Here is a 27,644-nt window from a genome sequence, read left to right as displayed (position 1 = left end):
TTGTTGTGTGCTGGAGCATCTTCTGGGTATATTCCAAGGAGTGGGATAGCTGGGTCTTGAGGAAGCCCTATTCCCATTTTTCTGAGATAGCACCAGATAGATTTCCAACATGTCCCACGAAAGCCTTCACTTACCAGGAAACTGGAACAGAGGGGAAAGCATCCTATTGGGACTCTAAATGAGAGACGCATGGGAGAATAGCAAAATAAAAGGATACAGAGGGTCCTAGAAATCTACAAGTAGAACAATATGATAGGCAGATTTGGGCCCAGGGGTCCCGCTCAAACTAAGGCACCAGCCAAGGACAATACAGGAGGTAAACTTTAAACCCCTTCCCAGATCTAGCCAATGGTCAGAACATTCTCCACAGTTGAGTAGAGAGTGTGATATGACTTTCTCACGAACTTTGGTGCCTCACATTTGACCATGTCCCCTGGAGGGGGAGACCTGGTGGCACTCAGAGGAAGGACAGCAAGTAGCCAAGAAGAGACTTGATACCCTATGAGAATATACAGGGGGACGTAATCCCCCTCAGGAACAGTCATAGGGGAGGGGAATAATGGGAAAATGGGGGGGGGGGGAGGAATGGGAGGATACAAGGGATGGGATAAACATTGAGATGTAACAAGAATAAATTAATAAAAAAAAAAGCACAAAAAAAAATCTAAAATGGAGTCTCCAGTGTAATATAGACAACATTCATAAAAACTTACATATTATTATAACCTAAGTGAAAAAATAGGATATCAGTTAAATTTTATATGAATTAAAACATTGATAAACCAAAGCTTAAGTTTCCATTGTTACAGTAAAAAGGACCGTTTTCCTCAAATTTCTAAGCATTAGGAAAACATGATTCTCTTTATTTCTAAAAAGCTTTACTATATGTCTGATTCCTTATTAATGACATAAGTAACTTTAATGTATATTCTATAAATTGTACAGCTCAAGGCAAATCATTTGTATTTCAAAAAATAATTATTTGTTGTAGATATAATAGTTCTTCAAATTTTAAACATTTAAAATTAATAATACTGAACACTACAGTGTTCAAAATATCTCTGTTGTAAAAATATCATAACTATATTTTGATACAGGATTTCAAGTTTCTTTTTCAGTTTGTCTAAAACATTCAATTCAGCAAAGAAGTAAACATACTGCATATCTTAAACGTTGATCCATATACATTCCTCCATCATGTCAATGTAATCATGATTGTGTTGTTAAACCATCAATAGAAGTGGTGGAAATACTTTAAAAGCGCTGCATTAATGTATGTCTTGATTGTGACAGGCAGAGTTAATTATACGGGGCAGGGGAGAGATTATCCTGTTATCTGTTTCCAGACAATTATTCATAGGTCTTAATACCAGAAATGCTATATAACCTCACACACACACACACACACACACACACACACACACACAAAATTTAGCTAATAAGAGATAAGAACAACAATAACAAAAATACTATCACAGCTCATCAATCGCTCAGCCCACCTTCCTGAAACTAACTTTAGAATCTCCATGAAGACAATGAACACGCTCAGGAATGAACCAAGCGATAACATGCAAACATCAAGAGTATTTTTTTGTACTTCTGAGCTCAAAAAGAGAGGCTTTCAGCTCCTTATATATATATAGATCTGCAGGTGACTAGACACATGCTCTTGAGATTCACAGTGGGATCTTCAAAAGTACACAAAAAAGTAATTCTAAAAACTAAATTTCATACTTGGACAAATATGGAATAAACATATTAAAATTTATTAAGACATAAAATATAACATAAATAACATGGTAAAACTAACAGCAATTAAAGCAGTTTTAAATTGATAATGAAATTTTTAAATTAGCATTATTATGAAAAAGATTCCAAACTAAGTTATGATGCAAATAAAAGAAGGTTTTTTTGTTTTGTTTTGTCTTGTTTTACATAGAGTGAGGCTTATTTAAGTGTGTCACAGAAATATTCTTTAATGATCTTGGTATATGTGCCTATGTATGCTTCAAAATTAAAATCACTGATTCTATGATGTTATGAATTCATTTTTAGTTGAGAAGAAATAAAAAACCCATGGTTTGGAGAGATGGATCAGTGGTGGAAAACACTCCCTGATGTAAGTTCGGTTTCCAGCACCCATGTCAAGCTGGTCACAATTGCCTGTCACTCCAGCTCCAGACAGTACCATGTTATCTTTGGATATCCTCCTTTACATGGTAAATATTAAAAAGACACACATTGTACACATAGATAAACATTAAAAATAAATATTTTTTAAAGGATTTAATAACTCAAAACTTGTTTCCATTGCTGTAATAAACAGCACTGTTTTCTGAAATCCCTAGCCATGTTCTCATCATTTTACTTAAGACACCTTTGCTATCTACTTGATTCTTTATTAACGAGTTAAAATGTATATTATTTTTTATGTATTACATATTATTTAATATGTGTAATCCATATTTGTCAAATATGAAATTTATCTTTGGGGATTACTCTTTTTTGTTGTTGTGTTGTAGTTTTGAAGATCCCACTGTGAATTCCAGGAGCTTGTGTCCAATCATCTTCCAGAAATAAAGGTGGTCAAAGGTACTTTCCTTTGAACCCAGGAGGGAATCCTGAACAATAGAACAGAAGCAAGCACATTTACTTTCAGTGTTCCTCTGTCTCTCTTCCTCATCTGACTCTGGCCCACGTGGCGACCTACCTGCTTGGTTCTGTTCTGGTGTACACTGAGCAAATAAGCTATTTCCACAGGCAACAGAAAAGGTGAAGGGTGCAATTGCCTTTGAAGATCTCTCTTAATTCTCTATTGTTTCTTGGGTGAGGGAAAACAGAAACTAAATTCTACTAACCTCTGGTATTGATTTGCTCGTGCAAGAACAAATTCAACATACATAAAAGAAAAGAACAAAATGTTCAGATCTGAACCTGTGAGTGTGTTTGCTCTTTAACCATGACTAAGTCTGAAGAACAGAGTTCTCAAAATGTTTTCATCCAATTATAAATAAGTTCATGTTTTATTATCAGTTTATAATGATTTTATGTAAACAGTGTATTAATATATTGTATGGTATTATCTTAAGATGGCTGTGATATGATTTGCTACATAAATAATCATATTAGTTCTAAGAATCCCAGATTTTCAAGAAAGTAAACTAACTTCAAAATTTTACATGTACTAATACATAACAAATCTTTTAGAATTTAAAATAACAAATTACTTAGATAAGACTATACATTTAGGCTTATGTAACTAAGGTAAACTTTGGGATTCTTACAGCTGCTTTGATAATATTGGTTTGAAATCACTACAAATATGTACCTAAATTTAAGTATAGTCCTAGGTGCTATTTTTTAACCAATAAAGTGATAGAAATGACCTAATGAATGTATATTGCAAATGTTTTTCTTAGTGTCTAGGATTACAAAAAATAAAAAGAATATGTGTTTATCCAATTGTTTCTATATCAAACACGTGCAATTTTCAGGTTGCACAAATTTAACTAATTAATGGAAAATCATTATATTGCTGCTGAATTTCTAACTACAATAGGGCATTACCAAAGGACCTCTAAGCTATCAAAATTATGGTATGCCTATATTTTGAAGTCATCATGATGTAAATATTATATTATATTTCACACACTAGAAAAACAATTAGTAGATGGTGGATACTGAGTGATGGCATTTATCATCACTGAATGTGTGATACATAAATTATGGATAATAGACACAGCTTTGGTGCCTAGCTTTAATCTTTTTCTAATATAACTAAAGTTTTATATATGAAAAAGGGGCAGGGATGTTCAACTCTTTACACATTATAAGATGTAATTTGAACAAGGGAAATTTTTAGAAAGAGTTCTTTTTCAGTGTTCAATTGCATCATAGTATAAAATAATGTGAAGAAAAATAAAACTTAAGTGTGTATCAACTAGTAAATAGGTTATCCAACCTATTTTTTAGTAAGATCAAACATTGAGCCTAAAAATTCTTATGTATTAGACATTTTCAAGTCAATAGATTCTATTACAAAATAACAATATGATGGGGAAAATTTGGCCAGAGGCTGGCCTTAGAGACAGAGTTCTTCTCTGGAATGAACAAGAACCTGCCTCTGAAAAGGAATAAGAGGTAATAAGAGAGTCAAAGGGGGGGGGGGGTAGAGTTGTGGCGAGGAGAGCAAACAAATCTACTATATACTTTGTAATTCACTAATACAAAATTACATAAACTTTTAAAAATCATTACTGATATCAAAACTGTTCCTAGAGCAAAACTCAATAAATGTTTACTGTTTGCTTGTTTGTTTTATTTGTGCAATAAATCATATTAAAAACAGTTTAATTTAGTAGAACAAGTGTCTGTGCTCAGAGTTTCCTTTGGCATGCCCTCCATTCTAGAAGATCTCTAGCTGCTTATAGTTATGTGTTGACATAAAACTTTGAATCGCTCTACTGATTAGGAAGTAGCTCAGGCAAGTTGATTCTTTTGCCATCCTTAAAATCTCCTATGGTAGCCCCTGTGATTTTACTAATCAAAGACTGCACACTTAGTTTAAGAGCAAAGCAAAGATTGGACTGAATGCGTCGAACCATAGCCCTCCACACACTGCTAACCACAAGCTTTCCTTTTAACAGAAACAGATGAGAAGCATAGGGAGGAATGAAAGAAAGGCAGCAAGTTTAAAGGGCTTAAGGCACTTTGATAAAATCACGAAGGAGGCATCAAGGATGCCAATATTTGACTTACCCTCCTGTTTGGTGTTCCGGAGATTGTCACAGCCTAGAAAGATGCACCATGGTAAGATTTGGGACATGTGACAGCTATGCTTTTCTTCTCTAATGTGCTTACTATGAAAGCACATGTGCAAGTTTACTTTCTGTAAATCTATTCTCTTAAAAAGGCTTATGCAAACTCCTTGCCTATTTGCCCCTAACTCTATGCAAAGGAGTTAGGAAAACCACTGAAGACCCACTTAAGTCCCACTTTGGGCTTTTAAATTATTCTCGGAAGTCCACAACTTTAATAGCTGGTAAATTAACCTAAGTGAACATGGTTATATCAGGATCTGCTCATAATGTCTCCAATTAAGTTTTGGTGATACAAAGGTAGTTTCATTTCTGGTCCAACAACTATCAAGATAGTTTTTCAATGAAAATTTAATGAATTGTTGGCCCAGTGGAAGGTGTAGGCTATTGTCAAATTCAACACACACACACACACACACACACACACACACACAAACCTCCATTCTCTCTCAAAAATGATTTTAAGAATAAATTTCTCATCATAATATAAAAAATCAGAACAATGAATCTATAAAGGCAGTTGATTTCACAACATTTTTTAGGAAAAAAACCATCAGCAATCTGATAGCCTCTTTTTATTTAACTATTTAAAAAAGCTATGTATACCTGTATATTCATAATTTATTAATGATATCTTTGATTCATTTGTTAAAATTATCAAGAAATAAATAAATAAAAATATAGCCTAATCACTCTCATAGATGTTAAGTATGTACACTAAGAGAGCAGTCATGTTCAATAGCTCATCTTATTCTCTATCTTTCAGAAATATTTGTAACATGTCAATATTGATATCACATTTGTCATAATTCAACATTTATTTTTGGTTGCATTTTTCACAATTCTAAAAATAAAAGCATGAAGAGGTCATGCCATTTTTGTTAATGTCAATATGTCCACTCAATGAAAATTTAGAATAGAAACTTATAAATTAAGGCAAACTTCTGTTATTATGTTACATAAATATTACAGTATACATATACAATTAATTTCATATATCTTTACTTAGGACTCCAAAATGCTGCATGATTAAAAACAGTGATCAAAGTTGATCATCAGGTCTAAGTAGCACTACCACTGGCTATTCATTCATTTCAAAATTTAGATTTTTTTTTTTTTTTGTATTTAGAAAGTATCTTTAATTGGTTAAGTGAGGAGTCATAAATCAAATAAATTCTGTCTATTGGTTATCATTGTCAGTGAATAAAGACCAAAAGAATTAATACTTCTCTTGAAAGCATCTTAAAACATATTTATCGAAATAACAAATAATTTAGGAATGCCAAGAATTGTGTATGGTGGACAGTGGTCTGATTGCTGTTTTAGTAGCATACTCTGGATGTGGTCAGTCTTGATAATGTCTTCTCTCACGGTGTAGCTATAGAAACTATGTCATAAATTTCTCGTGAAGACACTCTATGAGAAGAGGAATTAGTGACTCCGTGTCCCACACTTTCATTTTGAAAGGATTTTATGGAACTCCTCAATAGACACAAAGGCAAGAACTGCATTGTTATAATGCCAGGAAAACATAATGCATGTTCTACCACACAATCACATTCACAAGCACTGACTACTTTCAGCCACCATTGAAAGATATTTCATTCTAAGCAACAGTAGCAGCAGTGGAAGAATACAGAAAAATAATGGAAATATCTATGATGGGCTAATAGTATTGATGCTGCCTACGTCTTGATCCCATTGTAAGGCGGTTCTTTTTTTTATTATTATTAATTTATTCTTGTTACATTTCAATGCTTATCCCATCCCTTGTATCCTCCCATTCTTCCCTCCCTCCCATTTCCCCCTTATTCCCCTCCCCTATGACTGTTCCTGAGGGGGATTACCTCCCCCTGTATGACTTTCATGTTACTCTGGTGCCTCATATTTGACCATGTCCCCTGGAGGGGGAGACCTGGTGGCACTCAGAAGAAGGATAGTAGGTTACCAAGAAGAGACTTGATACCCTGTAAGGTGGTTCTTAGACAAAACAAAACAAACAAACAAAAACAACAGAACAAAACTACTGCTTTCTTATTTCTACAAGTTATTTCTATATGTGCACGCGTGTGTGTGTATGCACGTGTGCACATGTACATTCACCCATGCACATGTGTATGCTAGCAGGGGTGTTTTTGGAGGCCTGAAGAGGTCATTGTATCTCCTGGAATTGGGCTTAAGTGCAGTTGAGAATGACCCTATATGGAGAATTGAAAGCTAACTAGGGTTCTCTGCAAAAGCAGCAAGAACTCTTGAACATGAGACATCTCTCCCAGTATTGCTTTTATTTTTCACACATTACTAATGTGGAAGAGAGAAAGAATTTTTAAAGTATTTAAAATGTTATATAGCATTCTATTGGTGTAGAATGTTGCCAGTGATATGTGACATATGGAGTCAGAGGACAACACTGTAGATTTAGTGGACACTCTCCTTTAATCAGGTGGCTCTGAGAAACCAAACCCAGATGATTTACCTTGGCAGCAAGCACCTTGACTACAGAGAAATCTCCTCAGCCCAGAAACAAAATTTCAGTATGAAAAAAAAAAAAAAAAAAAAAAAAAAAAAAAAAAAAAAAAAAGTGTGAGGACAACAATTGTTTCTTTATATTTTCTTCATGGGAAAATGCTCATTTTAGAGATTTTGACAACCTTATATATCTATTTTATACATTAAAATTCTTGTTTTAATTAAAAAGGACCATGAGTTCTAAACTAGCACGGCTGTTAATTCCTACCACTATATAAATGAGAGGCTGCAGGACATGAGAATTATAGTCATTTACCCCACTGAGTTTTTTAAAGTAATAGAGAATGACACCTGTAAACATCATGCACTTATCAAGTATTGTAAAATCACTACTTGCTATATGTTCTGCAAATAGTTCATTAGTCCACTAATTTTGTTATTGGACAACTTTTATTGACTTCATATACTACCTTAGTTCAAGTTTGTGATTGGATACTATTTTTTCTATTTTTAAGTTAAAACGATAAAATTTAGAAAAATTACAATTTTTACTGCTCATTAAGGAGTGTATAAGATGGTGACAGGTTGTTTTGTGGCTGTTATTCTTCATAAAATAGAGCTATGTTTTTAATAATCCAGATAACATATTACGACCTGCACTTTTCACACACCTGCAGAGTACCTCCATAAAGGAACTTAGAAGTCACATTTGAATAATTGCTCTGTTAAGATATAACTAAAAAAAGAAGGTGTACTAGTTTGCATTCCCACCAGCAATGAAGGAGTGTTCCTCTCTCCCCACATCCTCGCCAGCATGTGGTGTCGCTTGAGTTTTTGATCTTAGCCATTCTGATGGGTGTAAGATGGAATCTCAGAGTTGTTTTGATTTGCATTTCCCTGATGACTAAGGAAGTTGAACATTTCTTTAAGTGTTTCTCAGCCATTTGATATTCCTCTGTTCTCTGGTGCTATCTCAGAAAACTGGGAATAGGACTTCCTCAAGACCCAGCTATTCCACTCCTTGGAATATACCCAGAAGATGCTCCAGCACACAAGAAAATTTGCTCAACCATGTTCATAGCAGCCTTATTCATAATAGCCAGATCATGGAAACAGCCTAAGTGTCCCTCAGTAGAAGAGTGGATAAAGGAACTGTGGCACATATACACTATGGAATACTACTCAGCTATTAAAAACAAGGAATTCCCGAAATTTGTGGATAAATAGATTGAGCTAGAAATTATCATAATGAGTGAGTTAACTCAGAAGCAGAAAGACTTAAATGGTATATACTCACTTATATCTGCATACTAGCCTAAGGGGCATGTCCCACGAAAGCCTTCACTTACCAGGAAACTGGGACAGAGGGGAGGACATCCTACTGGGACTCTAAATGAGAGAAGCATGGGAGAATAGCAAAGTAGAAGGATCCAGAGGGTCCTAGAAGGATCCAGAGGGTACAGGTAGAACATTATGATAGGCAGATTTGGGCCCAGGGGTCCCGCTCAAACTAAGGCACCAGCCAAGGACAATACAGGCAGTAAACTTTAAACCCCTACCCAGATCTAGCCAATGGTCAGAACAGTCTCCACACTTGAGTGGAGAGTGGGATATGACTTTCTCACGTACTCTGGTGCCTCACATTTGACCATGTCCCCTGGAGGGGGAGACCTGGTGGCACTCAGAGGAAGGACAGCAGGTTACTGAGAAGAGACTTGATACCCTATAAGCATATACAGGGGGAGGTAATTCCCCTCAGGAACAGTCATAGGGGAGGGGAATAGGGGGAAAAGGGGAGGGAGGGAAGAATGGGAGGACACAAGGGATGGGATAACCATTGAGATGTAACAAGAATAAATTAATAATAAAAAATTTAAAAAATTAAAATAAAAAATAAAAAAAGAAGGTGTATGACTTATTTTGAAAGAGAGATTTCAGGTGAGAACAGAGAAAGGGAGAGATCCTTGATGAAACAGGAACTTTGAGGACAAAGGAAAACAAAAACCCCCACAAAATTAAAAGAATAAATTGTAATGTTTATTACAAGTTAGCTTGACACAGATGGCAGGCAAAAAAAAAAAAAAAAAAACACAGATCAATAGATGATATAAGTGCTTAACTTCCTAAAGTGAATTGAAGAACTGGCATACGCTTTTGCCGGACACTAATATACCAGCCACACTGCCCTAATATGTGAAGAGTCTGCTTAATCCAATAATGATGACACAATAGGAAATGGCAACAAAGTTAACTGTGTAGAGCTTCTCCACCGGCATAGTAGTCATTAACTATCTATGGCTATTAAAATTATATTCCTGAGAGTTAGATACAATTTTAAAGTCAGTGTCACCATATTTTATGTCTCAATGGCAAAGGTAACCACTCCTCAAGCAATGTTTGGTTAACAAACTGCTCCATATCACAGACATTATTAATACAGAATAAAATGGAGCTATCTTGAAATGTAGAGGGTGTTAAAGTAGCAGACATCTAAGTAAATTTTTATCTCGTTGACTAACAGACGCTATTTAAAGAAATATCAACCTTCTGCTCAGCACATTTTTCACCTAAAATGGTAATGACAGTATTAGCACAGAGCACACAGGGAGATAAAGTTGGGCAGGATATGTTTGCACTGTGCACTCAGGGAAGAACATGATACAAGGATAAATCAGGTTAAAATGGAAACATGCAAATAGCTAAAGTACATTCTGGGTCATTTTGTTTATACTGGTAATGTTATAATGGGCCAAGTTTCATTTTCTGTAATTGAAGAGCTTTGAGATACCTGGCAGCGCACCCACACAAAAATCACCAGTATGAGAAACCTATGTATGCTTGTTTGCAAATGCCTTACCCTCCAACAATACCCTACCTTTATTTTTAGACAAGAAAAAGATGTTAGAAAGGAAGTTACTTTTGTCTAGATCAACCAGGAGATAGACAGAGGCTAGGACAAAAAAAAAAAAAAAAAAAGAAGAAGAAAGGAGTAAGAGAGAAAGGAAAGAAGGAATGGGAGGAAGAGAATATTAATGAATGAATAATTTCTAATAACTGTTATCAAATACAAATAATACATTAAAACTAAGATTCACATCCATTCCTTATACAGATGTGGGCATTCAACAACCTGCTAGATAGAACTTTAGTTTCAGTACATTAATAAAAGAAACCTCCACATTGTCAGCCTTTAAATTATGTAGCAAAGTACAAAACTATTTATTTGCACTAGTAATAAATTAGATAGTCACATAAGGATTAATTGCCAGCTGACACTTGAAATACTGCCCAGTAGCCCAATTTTGAACACTAACTCACACATACTTTCCCAACAATATATTTTAGTAAAAAGAATCCAAATAGTGTAATTCACAGGAGATGTTCACACTGTCAGTCTGACTTTTATAATTTTTTTCCAGCTGCCTTCCTACTTCTGAAGTATTTCTATCGTGCAATACCCTGAAGGGTCCTGTATCTCATGAAGCAAATAAATAAATTGACGTGTATATTTTGGAAGCATGTCAGTTTTCATAGTAAATTCAAATTCCAAAATTAACAAGAGTTTGATGAAGAAAAGTTGTTGATTATATGAGTGCGTGACATAAACAGATATTTTCCTTCAATTTCTCAGAATGATAAAATTGGCTTTAATGTGCAAAGTTACATAATTTATTAATAATGGAACATGAGGCTTTGTCACTGTCAAAATCAGAACAAAATGAATATTTAAGGACATTACTATTTCTGAAAAATAAACAACAATAGTGCCTTTAATTTTACTTAACATCTTCCATGCTTAGCTAAACACACAGGAAGACAAACTCTATGGCAAACATAGAACAAAGAGAATGTAGCAAGTTTTAAACCCACACATTCCTTTACTGCATTTCAGATGCAGAGACAGTCAATATTTAATAAATATTAATAAATCTGAAGCTGTCATAGATAATGCTCTCTTTCATCAATTGGTTATACTTTTCCTTAAAAATGGAACAGAGGACAAATGACAACTAAAGAAAACCGATGAAGAAACATTTACCTGCCTAAGATCCAGGATCATTGACCTCAACAAAAATGAAGCATTTGGGGTATTTTATTTAAGTTGACATTACTTCTTTGAGCAAATAGAGTCTCACAAAATGTTCCTTCTCTTTAAAATTCAAATGGCTACTGTTACCTATTTTCAAAGTGTTAGAATGCAAGTAAAGCATGTTTAAAAGGAAACCGGACAGTTTTGTTACCAGCCTTCATAGATTTCAATGATAGATAGGTAAAACTTGAAACGATCAAAGCATCATCAATAGTTACAGCTTTGCTCCCAAAAATGTGTTCAGTATTCACCTGTTGTGATTCTTGCTCATTCTCCCTGCTCTTAGCATTATGAAGTAATCTTTGCAGAGAAAAGTAAATCACTAACCTATGTGCCCCCACAGGGAGAAAGAGAGAGACAGAGACAGAAAGACCCAGAGAGAGAGAGAGAGAGAGAGAGAGAGTCCAAGCTAACTATTTATTCAACTTTTTTAACTTGCATGCAATACAATTCAATGACAATAGCTGTCAGAATAATCTTTTCTTTTATAAGTATAACTAGCATGCCTCTCTTTATAATAAGAAAATAATTATTATGATAAGCAGTAAGAAATAAGTACTTCCTGCAACCAGAAGAAACATTATGATGAGTACAGCACATATCTATGCACCTCACACTGTCAATTATGACCAAAACATTTGGCTCCAGATGAATTTCAAACAAAAGCAATTTTCATTTCAAAATGGTAAAATGGTATAAAGTAGTCAAAATATTATTGACCTTATTTCAATGTTTCTGTGATACAGATACACAATATTTTCAAATTTACTAGTCATTGGGTTAGCTCATATCCTCAGACAAGTTCTAGCAATCACAGGAGGAAAAATAATAATGAAAGACATGTACCTAATTTCACAAAAAGCCAGTGAATAAGAAATTGCTATAGATAAATGGATAGGCTTCTATTAATTATATAATATTTAATATTGTTTATTATGAAAATTGTAAAATATTAAACATGAAAAGGTTATGTGCTGAGTTATTTATGGTTCTTATAGAATTTTTCAGATAAAGAGTTTGGAGAAAATTAGAATATAATAAGCCTCACAAATGATATTACTACACATCAGGATACAGAATGGTGAGTTAATATGTCCATGAAAAGAACTGACATTAAGAATATCATCTCTGGTGACATGATCTCACCTAGGGAATTACACTATGCATCAACAATAATAACAGACTGAGAGTATAAAGGGAAAATAGCTTCTGGGAGAAATGAGAGATATGAGTAGTTTAAGATGGGCATGGTGATGTGGGCCTGGAGTCCCAGAATTAAGGAGGAATAGGTACAAGGAGTAAGAATTCAAAATCTGATATGGTCAACTTTCAAAATGATAACATATTGTGATTTTTAATTGCATATCTCTAATGACTAATGATTCACATGTATACAGTGATGTTCCATTTATGAGTTTCCCATAGTGAAGTGCTTGTTCAAATATTTTGTTCATTTAAAACAGTTAGTTCTAGATAGATGTTTTAAGTTGATAACAACAAGATATGATAGAGATAGATTTACATTCAGAAATTTAGACGTACCAAGAGAGGAATGATATTTTCTTCAAGCCTGTCAAATACAATAGCCTAAACACTAAGAATGTAACAATTATATAATTCCTGATTTTGTCATGGTTCTTCTTGCTATAGGAAATTATTATATATATGTATAATAATATAAATGTATATGTAAAAATGTTTAATTAATCAAAACAGTAAGTTGTTTTCTTATGTCTGTGTTTTAAAAATATTGTACACATGTTTGTGAATTATACACTTATTTTTCCTATTATAAAACTTTATTATCAAGAAAAGAAAATGAAATAAACATCATCATTGGAAATAAAGAAGGAAAAAAAGAAAAAGGAAAGGGAGAGGAAGGAAAATAGAAGGGGAGGGAGAAAGGGAGGGAGGGAGGGAGGAAGAAAAGGACGGAGGAAGAGAAGGAAGGAAGAAAACTAATAATGAAAGGAGTTGAATACAACATCTCCATGCAGAATTCACAGGACTGGTTAAAGAAGAAGAAGAAGAAGAAGAAGAAGAAGAAGAAGAAGAAGAAGAAGAAGAAGAAGAAGAAGAAGAGCTGAGGGAATCTTTAGAATGCAGAAGCCCCTGGCTCCTGCGCCTAAGAGGCCATGTGGAAGGCAAAGCCACTTTCCCTACTGGCTTGGGATTGAGTTGAAAAAGCCTTTCTTAAATCAGAAGAGACTATAGACAAAGAATATGATGCTTAGAATTAGAAAACCTAGAAAAGTAGAAACACACAGATTGGAAGGGAGGGAGGGAGAAAGGACGGGAGAGAAGGAGGAGACAGAGAGACAGAGATACAAAGAGAGAGAGAGAAAGAGAGACAAAGACAGACATAGGCAGACAGACAGACAGAGACAGATAGACAGACATGCAAACACAGAGAGAGACATAGACAGAAAGAGAAAACTTTAAAAAAAGAAGACTAATGAAATGAAGATCAGGAAAAGTTTGCTAGGCACAAATGGAGACCTAGAAAGAGTGAAGATTATTTAGAAACTGAGAAGAGATGGAAGGACTGAAGAAATAAATGTGATTAAAAACAACAACAAAAAAGGACATCTGTACAATGTGAGTATGTTAGGAAGTGGGGAAGGACATCTGACCTCTTGGTCTTAGGGAAGTGTGGTGAAGGATGATGAAATCTGAGGCAGTCCATGATTATGAATTGCTGGAGAGGTACATGACAACTGATGACACAGGAGACGTGGAGACATTCTGGGGAAAGATGCTGAAAGAGCCAATGAGTGTGCAAAACAATTCATAGATTACTTAATCACATCTAAGACAGTGTGTGTTTGCTGTGTTTTATCTTTCTTTTTTAAAATAGTTACAACTGGCCCAATGTGTACTAAGCAAGACTACCTAGTCTAGATAGAAGTTGTAATCAAGTTACACTGACATTTTACCGTACATGCCACCATGGATGAAGCATACAACTAATAGAAATTATGTCAGAGGATAGGTGGTGATTCTAGTACCTCGGGGCATCGTTTTAGCCACGTTTCAGTAAAATTTAACACTACAAGTATAGAGTTTTGACTATATCGATCAGGCAGTGAGTATTTGGTCAGGCTTGGTATCTGACATACCTTAGGAAAACTTAGTCTCTCTTAGAATACGAAAAGAGCAAGATCTGTAAACAACTAAAAACTACAATTATAAAAGTATCATTAAGGTTCACAGGGCAAGCTACTTGATAGTGACAGCAAGAGAACGCTTCAATTGGACAAGAGAGGTTGGGCTGAGTTTATACTGAAACCACTCAAATAATCAAGGCATAGAAAGACGAGGACCACATGATTATATTCATAGATGGGATGTAAAAGAAGCCAATCTCAAAAATGTTGAAAGTATATAGATGTTGAACAGTAAATCAGAAAAGTGGCGGGGTGGGGATATTGAACAATATTATTGCCAGAGAGGAATATACATATATGTATAATACACACACACACAGAAAAAGAAACTTTGCCTAATGTGATTCAATTAAACTTAGATTTGCAGTTAGTACTTTAAAATTGCCCTAGGTTACCACGAATTTGGTTTCACCTCATTGTGAAGTGTCACCTAATTTACCAAGAACTCCTATTCATCAGCTCCTGAAGTTCATAGTTCATTCCCTTATTAGAGTTAACAATGAGCCCAAGATTGGCTCACGCTCGTGTCTCTCTACAATTGATCAAGAGATACTATTGTACTTCCTGATGTATGTCTCCATAATACTGCCTGTAGCATACTATTTTCTAACTGCGGGTGAAATTTTAACCATTTTTATTGGTGGCCAAAATGGTGCGATTTTAATGTGTTAGCCATTTAGAAAATATCTACATGAATTTAAAGGTAAAGATTTCATGTGACAATTTCTTCTTTTCATTTGATTTAAGAAAGGTCTACAAGTCAGCATTTGAGAGAAGCTTGAGTGCTTCAACATGAAAACCCATGATCATAAACAAAAGGCTCTTTCTAAGCAACAGATGGAGCTCACTCGTCTTATGTAAAGGCACACTATATTAAATTTTGAGTGTGTTGACCTCTCACTTTTTAAAGTGAATATGAAAAATAACTTCAAATATTTCTCTCTTTGTAGCTATAAGGGTTTTACGTGGTAAAGCTCTTTTGCATATTCACAAAGCCTACCTAAGAAACAATGCTCAAAATCAGTCATAATTGTGGTTCACTATATTTATTATATAAATTGTGTTTTGGAAGTAACATGTAGATGAGAATCAAATATTATTAAACACTCAAATTTTTAAAGCAACTCTTGTCTTCAAGGAACGTGCAGAAAATTCACTAATGACCATAAAAATTTAATAAAACTAAGCAACTCAATCACATATAAAAAGCCCCTAGAGAATAAAAATGTGTCAGAAATGGCTTAAATGAGTCTGCAGGGAGAAACGACGCAAAATATCATTTAAGCATATCATTATTATAGAAAAAAAACCTTAGGAAAAAAACCTTCTTAACCCACTTGAGACTACAAATTATTTTACTTTTAAATACCCTCAAACTTTCCAAAATAAATTTTTAACATAGGAAAAACACAAATGTAGGACATTGGAATATGGCGTAGTAGGTTTAGCCGTTTGAACTGTTTACTTATCTACTCATTATTGACTTTTTAAATTTTAGTTTTGAGAAGAAAATCCAGGCAGTTTGTAACAGAAGTACCCTCCTTCCTTCCATTTCTTGTTGTCTTAGTCTTCTTCACACTGCGCAGAGCTAATAGACACCCCTCCACTGTCTGATGACCTGTGCCAACTACCTTGGCTACTGGGAGTGAAACCACAATACACAGCACTGGAAACTGAAGGAGTGCTCCAGTGATCAGGAGGTTAAAAACTCCCCACCAGCAGAAAAGGAGTATTCTTATTTAACTCAGTGGTACAAATTATTTCCAGGTGGTGATAATTATCACGTATAGTGTTTGATATTCCAGACTTTGCATCTAAATTTAAACTTGACAAGTTAAACTTTTCATGGTGCGCATTTTCCCATAATCTCTCAAAGGCCAAAGACAAGGATAGACGATTAGTGATGGGTGAGACCAATTCCACCCAAAATGGCAACACTTAATTACAAGCCTTGTTGTTTATAATTAACTGTGTAAATCACTAACTTGGAAGTTTCTTTTCAAAGTATTTAAAACCAACTCTTTTCCCAGGGGTATTTAATACTGTAAATTATTACATAGTTAAGTATTATTTTGTTTGCTTTAAGAAGGAGATGTGCAAATGATACATTTTACTGATAGTCTTGCCAGCAGATTTGGGAATGTGTCATGAACTACATTATGGGCAAAATTCTGCTGGGCTGTATTTTAGGACAGTTGAATTGTTTTTAGTGTGATGGAATCGTTTATAGAAGCCATAAAAAATAAAAGACAGTGCCTTGTTCAGCCATCATCAGAGAAGCTTCTTTCTGCAACATAAGGGAATAAATAGAGACCCTCCTTCCCCAGCAGCCAGACACTATGCATAGAAGAGCCTCTGAACATTCAGCCATAGAAAGAATGCCCCCTCAGGAATCAGGGAACCCCATGAAAGAGGAGGTTGAAGAGCTAGAAGGGATGGAAGACAACAGGAAAGCAAGACCCTCTAAAGTAGCATGATCCCTATGCATATGCATATGAATGTATAAATGCAGAGTCTCAGGCAGCATGCGCCAGATGGGGCCCTAATATTGAAAGAAGAAGTGATCACACGCCCATCCCTAACTCAGTAGCAATCTCCAACTGATAAACTACTTGCAAAAGAAAATGTAGTTTCCTCCAAAGGAGTCTCACTGGGAAAGCAAATGACTCTTATGTGCAGTCTGTATGCCCAGATGGCAAACAGAGAAGGAACTCGGCAGCTTATTTGGAGGTTCCTTGTCTCCTGTTGTCATGTCGGGGTCTTTCCTTTTTTAAAATTTTATCATGCTAGGTAGTTTATTTTATTATTTTACTTTATTTTATTTACATGTTTTTCTTGTCTTTTGGCCCTAAAGCTCCTTTGTATTTGGTTTCCAGTTTAGCGAATTTCTAGGATTCCTGAGTATATGAGCAACTGCTACTTGAGTCCCCGCTTGGGATGTTTTACTTGTTTGTTTATTTGTTTGTTTCATTCTATTTTGATGTGTAGTTTCTATTTATCTTATTATATTTTATCATCAACCCTTAGAAGGCTCTTTGTTTCCTAAGGAGAGACAACAATGAGGTAGATCCGGGTGAGAAGAGAGGTAGGGAGAAACTTGGAGGAGTAGACAGAAGGGAAAACTTAATTAGGATATATTATGTTAGGGAAAAAATATCTATTTTCAATAAAACAAAATAAAAATCAATCAATAAAAAGAAAAGAACAAAAAACGGGCATGGTAAATATCCAGCATATATCCTGTCCAAGACATGTCTTTAGTACTTTCCTACAAGCATTTGAGTCAGGATGTCACCCATGTATTAATAAAGTACAAAGGAAAATGATATGTGCTCAGTGGAGTGACTAAAAATCCTGTCTTTCTAAGGACATAGGAACAAATTGTCTAAGTGATGATGAGGCCAGTAACAGAAGAAGAAGACAGTGACTTCGCATTCAGAGGTGCTCACTCCACAACACACAGCTGATAGCTGCGGAGACATGTTATATGCAAAACATCATCTGAATAGAGGAAATTGTGAAATCTATGGTTTGAAAGTATTCTCAAAACCCCAACTGCTTTGTCTCCAATAGGAATGTTGAGAAGTTGGACATTGTAGGAGATAACTGAATCACAGGAAGCATATCTTTCATATCTTTGATCTGACTCTAATGTTGCTTAAGACCAAGGAAAAGTTGGATAAAAGTTTTCTTCCAAGCGAAAGATGAATATTACATATAATTTCCAGGAAAATTTTATGAAAATATACTATTATTGTCTTAAAGAATACTATGATTATTTAAATAACTATAAATAAGAACTTCTTGAGTGTGAATTTCAGAAAATTTAGTCGAGTCTTCAGATATATTTTGTGAGCTGCAATCATTATTCCGTGATCCATATTTAGGATCAGAAACTTCTATTGAGAATATATTATGTATCAGATATTAAATTGATTCTAATGTCCTTAGCTAATATTTTTTAGTTTTAGTTGGGGCAAAAATAACAATCCAATGTCAAAATGAACCCATCTCAGGGTCAGAAAAATATAGTAAGCTCTTCATGGCCACAGAGCAAGTATGCAATAGTCGACCAAGACTTTAAACCCCATTCTTATGCATCTAAATTTTTACATCTTTCAACAGCTGTCAACACAACATCAAAAACTATAAATTATTCACTTACTGTGCCAGTTTGTATCAAATCAGGCAGCCAGCAAAAGAAAACATGGACATACATACTGTTGTTTGAGATTACTAAAAATATCATATCCTGTTACATTTAGCAAAAAGTTACGGTCTAAAAAGAGTTCTGTAGTTCCTGATTTGAAGTTTCACTGGCTAATATTGATTGAAGACTTGCACTGTCAAAGATACTGGAAAGATAGAGAAAAAATGTATAGATCTGCCAGCAAATAAATAATTATGACTCAGTGTGAAGTTCATAGGGAAAGTTACCAACATGGCTAGAAATAAAGGTCAGCAAGTCATAAACCATTTAATCAGTTCAATTCTAATTTTTAGTCTAAAGCGTGCTTTAATTCAATCTTTGAGCATCAGTGATTTCTTTGTTGCCCCTTAAAAATCTCCCAGGGCCATGTTTGACCATTTCTGATTGGGCTACATGACTTTGGAGACTCACCATCAGAAGCCCTGCCTGTCAGAGCCCTGCCGAGTATGCTTCTGTTAAATGACACTTAGCTGTCACTTGGCAAGAGAAACCTTCCTGTTCCACATGCCACCTCTTTATGGCAAGACCCCTTCTATTCTGCAGATGGTCAATCGCCATTCAGAATTTAGTATTCAGAATCTACTTTTATTTCCCTTAAATTATAATCGTTCATGGGAAAAGATCCTAATATGTCTTTACAGAAAGCAGCATAAAGGACAACCTACATGCCACCAGTGCTCCACATCACACAAATGTTGCAATCAGAAGGCGAACAGGGATGTGGTTACCATGAAAATGCAGTGAGGCATTGCTCAATACCTTGGGCTATATTAAGAATCCCTATTACAGTAACAGAAAATAAATTTCAGAAAATCTATTGACAATAATTGTTATGCCTAAACTACAATAGAATGAATTAAAGCAGTGACAAGGAATATGGTTATTATTTTCTAGCCTCAAAGGACATCCTTGAAGGACTGAAAAGAGTTTTGTATCACAATCTTAATCTCCTGCTATTGTACTAGTCACACCAACAGTTCTCTAATCAAGTTAACTAAAAAGTACATTAAATTTATAAGCACAAAAATGCCATATGCACTTATATTTATTTTAACTCGCTGCTGTATTGATCTATGCATTAACATAATAATTAATTGTGCTAGAAATATATTTTTGGCTCATTTGATTTAATGGATCTATGACAAGTTGTCTTTCTAAAACAAATTCTCTAAACTTTCTTTTAAAAATATGGTCTTTATCCTAAATATTGCACACATTTCACAGTTTGATATTTAATGTGATGCATTTTCATCAAATCTTCCTGAAACACTGACATTTTAGTCACTAAAGAATTTTCTTTCAATTAACAAATTTCTTACATTTATATAATAATTAATTAATGTTGAAATACAACAATAAATTTAAAAGCATGGCAAACTTGGAGCATTCTCCATAACCTTATATTCTTAGTAAACAAACAAGTAAACTGACTAGTAACATTTCTGAATATGTGTACATACAATCACCGGAGACAATGAACCTACTCTCCCAAGGGCACAATGTGTCTTGGACATTGGGCCAGAGACTACTAGATATATGGAGACAGTTTAAAAGGTTTTCTGTGTTCTCTTGTTTTTTCCCTGTACGGTGTTCAATGTCCATCGTTCTTTCTTTCCATAATACAAAACGCAACTGTACCATCCTTGCATTCAATATACATTAATGAATTTGCTGTGGCCTACTTAAGAACAGAAAGCTATAACTAAACACTATCCTAGTTCAACCATTTTTTTTCCAGCTAACACAACGCAAACTATATTTAAAAAAAAAAAAAATAGCTTCTACATGTCAGTCCACTCCCCAAATTCTGAAGAACTTTCTATGCTCTAAGAAGAAAACACCACAATTAGGAAAACAAAGTAGGTGCAGAAGTCAAGGGGGACACTTGAGAACACTAGACTCCCTTAGCTCTCACAGCGCATAGCTGCCTCCTGTCTGGAAAGCAGTCCTCATTAAGGCCATTCCATCTCTGGATCTCCCTTTGCCGGATTAGAGGATTAACTAAGAACATTTTATCATGACACAGTTTATGATTCTGATGAGACATTTTGTACAAGTGCACATTCTATTTTAAGTTATACTTGACACATATTAGCCAAAATTGTTGAATATAATACAGTATTTATTAAGTGCGTTTCCAGGCAAGAACTGTGCCAAGATCTGCATATCCACACAGCAGAACCCCAAAATGAGGAACACTGTACTAAAGTACATCAATACCAAATGTCAAAGGTCACTGGAGCCACACAGAGCCCTGCTATAGGCACAATACAACCGAATGCCTTTTCCATATCTAGAACAATGTGCCATGCAGGTTCTACAGAAGATATTAGCAGTGATAGGATCAATAAAGAGAAGAGAAATGCAAGGCTCACCAGCCTAGCCGATATTGCACTTGTAATTTACCACAGCACATCACAATCTACAATTTACCATGTTGGCAATTTACAATTCAAATGAGTCCTTCCTTTGTCAGAGAATGGAGTGTGTACACATCAGTCAGCATGACACAAAAATGTCTGGTCAGTTTCATTTTAAATGCATGCTTTATTTGATAATGTTAACTAATTACTATCATTATTTTTACTGTTTATGGATGCAATATTTATCAGGCAAAATGTAATTTAGAATCCTTTCTTTCACCCAAACCTAATTCGTTTCCTGACATTTCAAAATATTCATGTCCTGATTAGACATATTATGTCTTTAAAGCAGTAATACTGGGATGATTTATTTATTTCTTGGAGCAGTGTTAAACAAATACTCTCTAAAGGGAAGAAGGAAGAGAAAATATCAAGTCCTTTCTAAGACTGAAAAAAAAGGAAATATGAAGAGATGAGCATGGAGAGGGAACAGGACAGATTTAGGCCTAAGGAAAGGGATTTAGGCGCCAGCCACTCCTAAGTTTGCAACCTGCACTTAGATTCTGCCTTCCCACTGTGGCCAATGGCGAGACTCCTAACTTGCTTGCATCCACTTCCATATCTGTAAAATGGGAATGGTGATACCCGCCTCCCAGGCATGTGGTGAGAATTAATTAGTGCTTGTGAAATGCTTTGAAGATGAAACAGGCTGTGTAAGTGCTAACTATTATTATTATGAGAGAACTGTCAAGTGCTATAATTAAACAATTTTAAGTCCTACAATATGACCCACTCCAAAATAATCACAGTTCCACGAGGAAAACGCACAAACCTTAGCTTTCTCCTTTCTGTGGACTGAACAAAACCTGGTAGGAAACCAGCCCTTGTGATTCCCCAGTGCAGTGACAGGTAAACCCACACTCCCCTTAATCTCAACACAATATCATGAAGGCATTAGGAGAATAGATTAGTGTCTCTGGGATACAGAAGGCTAAAGGACAGAGAAAGACAAGAAAAGACTCCAGACATTTTCAACAGCACTGGACACACACAGAGAAAATAGGCAAGTTGGAACAGTTTCCAAACCATTTGGAAGGGGGCAGGTTGTTTTGAACTGAAACCCTTCATGGCCTCTGCCTCCCAAGGAGGTGTAAGAAGTCAGTCAGGCCTCAGCTTTCCTGCTTCTGTTGACCTTGCTGAGTTGTTGACCTCCATCTCTAGTCTCAAGTGTTCATCCATCTTATTTCTCTCCAAATTAGAAATGAATAAGTGACTGATATTTCAAAGAAACCCATAACATTCCTTTGTAGCCATATGTGACTTTTCTTTTGAAAGAACCAACTGCCTAATTCATGCAAACACCTAAGTCTTTGATTTCATTTATGTGAGCACAAAAGATAAAGATTTTACCAAAAATGAAAGTATACTTGAAGATAATTCTTCACCGAGTGAAAAGAAAATGGCGTCTGTATTATTTTCATTTCTAGTGTTTACTCTACAAACTTGTTCAAAACTCTCTCACACAGGATGAAAATCAATTAGGATAAACAAAAGCCAAAATGATACCTCAGGTTTTCTTTTCTTTCTTTCTTTCTTTCTTTTTCTTTCTTTCTTTCTTTCTTTCTTGTTTTGTTTTGTTTTTTGAGACCGGGTTTCTCTATGTAGCCTTGGGTGTCCTAGACTCACTTTGTAGACCAGGATGGCCTCGAACTCACAGAGATCTGCCTGCCTCTGCCTCCCGAGTGCTGGGATTAACCTCTAAATGAGTAAGAATCTACCTTAATTGAGTGTGGGTTTCAAAATGGGGCTTATCATCCTATAAATAATTTACATATCACACAATGTCCCTAACATAACCTAAGTTACAGTATAGTTATAGTATATAGTTATATATTATAGTTAAAGTATAGTTGTTTGGAAACGCTATGTTCTGGAGTTCTTGATTGACATCAGCTTGCCTGTAGCTGTTACAATGAAGAATGAAATGCAAGTGTCCTAAATAGGACAGATTTTCACATTGGCACTGATAGTTAATTCACCAAGACAAAAATGAACGAAATGAAATCTAAACATAAGATTTCATTCTCTTTGGAATGGTAGGAAATAAAAGGAAGTTTCAGATCACAAGGAGACTGTTCTAGAAATCAGTGAAGATGAATGTTGGTGGCTGTGGCTGGAGAAGACAGCAGTGGTTCAGAGGAAAGACCCACACCAGAGCTTGAATTCTGCCCCCAGCTCCTTACAAAGAAGGCCTATTTGGTTTTGAGCCAGCCACTCACAGACTTTAGGCATCAAATCCTTCTTCAGAGAAAAATGGGAATTATAGCTTCTAACTCACAGCGTCACTATGATGATTTTATAATTTAAGATATAAAATATCTCCTCCTTCCTGGCCCAGAAAAGCAGCATGGCCTGTAAGACAGGGATGGAGGCAACTGTAAGGCCTGCTTCCCTGACATCTGTGCAGAAACTGACTGGTATGATAGCCTACACTTCAGGTGTCAAGAAAATCTTCTAATTATACTTCAAAAGGTTACAGTGTATTGATTTACTCTACAAAGTTACTAAGTATACAGAAACTTATAAAAGTCCATTTAGTGGCTAATCAGATAAACACAAACCTATTTATACCAAAATTAAGCCAAGCACAGGACTTTATCTGACATAGAGGCACCAAGGTCCACCAATGCTTTTAGCATCTGTGGCAGCTATAACCATCCATCATTTAATTAATTTAATGACTACATTCTCCTGTGCATTGGTTTAGGATTCTGATATATGCTTGCCGTAGTTGTTATTTATTTATTATTATTTTTTGTTGTTATTATTATTATTATTATTATTATTATTATTATTATTATTATTACCACGTTTTGGTTTTAACGAGGCAGAGTATCATTTAACCCAGCCTTTCCTAGAACTCTATATAATTGAGGTTGGTCTTGAACTCCTATTTCTTATCTTTCTTCTACCTCCTAAGTGCTGGGATTATAGGTCCATATCAAACCCTAGCATCAAGCTCACACTTCCTAAAACATTACAGTACATGGACTGCAGACTTTCTAAGCAACAGGACCTAAAATGAAAAGAAAAACTTGGACAGGAAGGGCAAGGAAATCAGTGTTGGGCCACGTGAAAATGCAAGTGGCTTACCAGGTAACTCAGAGTACACCTTTCATTTCAGCAGCTGGGGGTCTGTTGTCTTTCAGCCTATTCTATATATCAGCATGGTTATAGTTTGTATCCATCACTATAGTATTCAGAATACATTCACACTTATTATTAGGGAAGATTGGTATTTTTCATTCTTTTCTTAGGACAGAAATTATCACAAGGTAAATAGGGTGATGGACAAATACACTAAAATAAATAACTGTAACATGCTGTGGTCTACGGCTCCATGGCATTTCTTCCATTGCTGTTAGTGTGGTATCCTGTGGATTAGGCTACATGAATTATGCTTCTCTTCCCTCTATTGTGCAGCATATTTGGTTGGATGGTCAAAGAGTTTAATAATTGTTATATTTTTAGATATTTGTCTAGATAGTACATATCCTCTTTTTAATAGAATGAAACATTGGACATTATTTGTCACTTTTATTTAATCATCTTAAGGAGCAAAACAGCACCAAAATAATTCAAAATGTTCACTGATGCAAATTATTCTATACTCGAAACTATAATACTAATAAAAATGTTTAGACAGAACCATAATAACTACTATATTATATGATTCACCTTCATTTAAATATATATGTACATTAGATGTAATATTTACAATATATAGTACCCAATATATATGTTCCAAAGCATGTTCCATATTATTTTTAATAATATTCCAAATACTAACTACAAAATTACAATACAAACAAAAAATTAAAAATTAAAAATATTTCAGCAATAAGTGATATTGTTTTTTGTCTACCATTTGAATCAGTATTCCCTAACACACAGAATGATTTGAGATCTGCAATTTTATTTATTTTAAATTTAAAGTGCAACAGTTATTACTATATACCTCTCTTTATATTGATTAGCAAACGGATTTGACAAGTTCCCATTTGGTGTTTCAAAATTGTAAAATAGTACATATTAAATAAAGATATATCATAGACACAGAAGGAGAGGAGGGGAGAATTTTTAGTGTTTAAGTTAATATTTCCAGAAAGCTGCTTTTTTTTTAGAAAATATTCTCAAATTATGCATGGCTTCAAGCAGCTAATATATGGCAGTACTGTCAGTTTGGGCAACTCACTTGGCAGAGACTTTCATTATGATGATCCAAAGAGGCCATTTCTTCCTTGCTTTAAAGTTCCTTACATTTTGCACTCAGAGCAGAAGTTCATCCTACTGTTAAGCTGGTTAAAACCAGGCATATGCCCACAAGTACAGACAAGAAGCAGTTATCAAACAGTTCTGAGCAAGCATCCAACTCTTGTGTTCATTTTCTTCACAGAGCCAAGTTCAAATACTTAGACAATAAACCTGACTGTACACTCGCTTGTCAGCTATATTTGAAGTTTATCGCTGACAGTAATTTCCTAGAAATTAGTTCCTAATCTAGCCTCCAAATTACAGGAAGTTTACTTAATTTAACTTTTAATTATATTAAATTATTAAAAAGTCCCATCAAACAACAAACTCTTAAATGATGCTTTTATCACCCATAATTTGCTAAACCAACTTTCTATGCATCACTTCTTATTTCTAACCACACGGGAGGATCAAAGATTCTGATTGTCTATCTCCATATCTCTGTTCCCTACCTCTCTTGCTCGGATCTTCCTCCATTCTCTCCTTTTCTCTGATCTTTAGCTAGACAATGAGGACTCATTAGGCTCATGGGTTATTCTGTAAAGTGATGGTGTGAGAGTTTCTCTCCGCAGCTCTGGATCTGCTGCAAGTCATTTGGTACTCCAGTCACTAAAAGCATCACATCTAGTTGAATGCTCCAAAAATGAAGCCACAGCCCTTGGGAATCATTCGGACTTCTGCCTGACGCTTCTGTCTGCTTTCCCCAATACACCATCCATAGTGAGTGTCTCTACCACCCTGCAGCCCTACATAGCCTCCTGCTTCTCTCTATCCAGGAAGGCCCGCACTACAGACCATGCCAGTCTTTCATCAGGCCAGCTGCTGAGTTGTCCCGCTGTATCCTATTCTCTGCATGGAATATCAAGTGCCTCGGGACAAACGAACTTGAATTGATGCTAAGAATCATTCTTGTTTAGTAAACATTTCTTAACTTCTTAATATAATAATCCTGACCCAGGATAAGTCGCTTCTCAAAAATGGCCATTTTATAGATCAAAGGTTGACTTGGAGGCCTGATGATGTTTGAGATTTTAGGAATTTCCAAGTCAAGCAAGATATAAAAGAGAAGGAATCAGTCCAGCCAAAACTACATTGAGAAGCCTTAACTCCAACAACAAATTATTTTTACTAGACATATCTATTGCCTGTGGGTTTAATCTATAATTAAAGTTTCTTGTATTGGTAAATAAGACTATGTTAAGATCTATGAAAGAATTAGTAAGAAATTCCTAGCAGAGAATGACATGTCTGAACCAGAATGTCAGTCTTAATCACACAATCTTCTGATTGCTAACAATTAAAATCCTGATCTCTCTTTTTTTTTTTTTTTTTTTTTTTTTTTTTTTTTTTTTATCTCCTACTAAATGAAAGCCTTTGTAGAAAAAAAAGATATAAAATTTGCCTTGTCATATTAGTGACAAGTGGCACTCAACTGGTAAAGTAGTATATTAATACTGATTACATTGATTAATAGTACTGTAAAAATTAGTTCAACGGCGCTTTAACATTTTTTCAGAGGAACAGATGAGAGACATTCTGAGTAGAATATGTAATTGGGTTATCACAGCTTATCCCAATGAAAAATATTAGAAATGTATGAATTAAGGTGAAAGCTGAGCTTTTATAGTTTTAATCAATAGTTATTTCAAAATGAGTATGTCAAATGAGGTATCTACCTTGTCTTTCCTGAAAAAAAAAAAAAAAAAAAAAAGGAAAACTCACTTAAGAAAATAATGCTCACAGCTTAAAACCAAACCTATTAAATTCAAGTGCTGTCAATAATCATGCAAATGAGTATGTATTCAGCATTTATAACTGTCAGAAGAGCCAATATTGATTATGTTTCCAATATGAGTGTTCTCACAAAAAATAAAGCATATTACAAAATAAAATCAATACCACAAGCTGGTCTGATAAAAATGAAAGTGTCTTGTATATAATATTTGCTTACCAACCCAACATTATTAGTAGAAGATTGATTCTTCCATACCCATATTTGGTAGATAAGAGTCTCTCCTTTTGTATGTCTATAATTCTCACTAGTAAATAGAGATATAGAAAGTCCTACATGAGCAGCCCTTCTGCCATGGTACCTTATTGAGAACCATCTCTCTGTGATTAAGGTAGACTGGAGTGCTGCTGTAATGTAAGGAACCCACCTGTTTGGGGCAGTGTTTTTCATGGCATGCCACTACAGCAGCAATGCAATGTGAT

The 27,644-nt window shown here is 35.0% G+C and overlaps 1 protein-coding gene across 10 annotated transcripts in view; it reads right to left on the bottom strand.

Annotated features, from left to right (window-relative positions):
* Trps1 (transcriptional repressor GATA binding 1) overlaps positions 1-27,644 on the bottom strand; it is a 233,547-nt gene that overhangs the window by 99,368 nt on the left and 106,535 nt on the right. For 9 of the 10 annotated variants that reach the window (XM_051159701.1, XM_051159700.1, XM_051159699.1 and 6 more), the window contains one exon: positions 4,759-4,791. The exons of the other annotated variant lie outside the window; for it this stretch is intronic. In XM_051159701.1, the coding sequence (XP_051015658.1) occupies positions 4,759-4,791 (33 nt within the window). The remainder of the gene's footprint in view (positions 1-4,758; positions 4,792-27,644) is intronic. 10 annotated transcript variants of the gene reach the window in all.

This window comes from Acomys russatus, chromosome 17 (assembly GCF_903995435.1).
Source record: "Acomys russatus chromosome 17, mAcoRus1.1, whole genome shotgun sequence".
NCBI classification, from domain to species: domain Eukaryota; kingdom Metazoa; phylum Chordata; class Mammalia; order Rodentia; family Muridae; genus Acomys; species Acomys russatus.
Note: the sequence above shows the minus strand (reverse complement) of the source record. Positions and strands in the feature narration are given on the sequence as shown.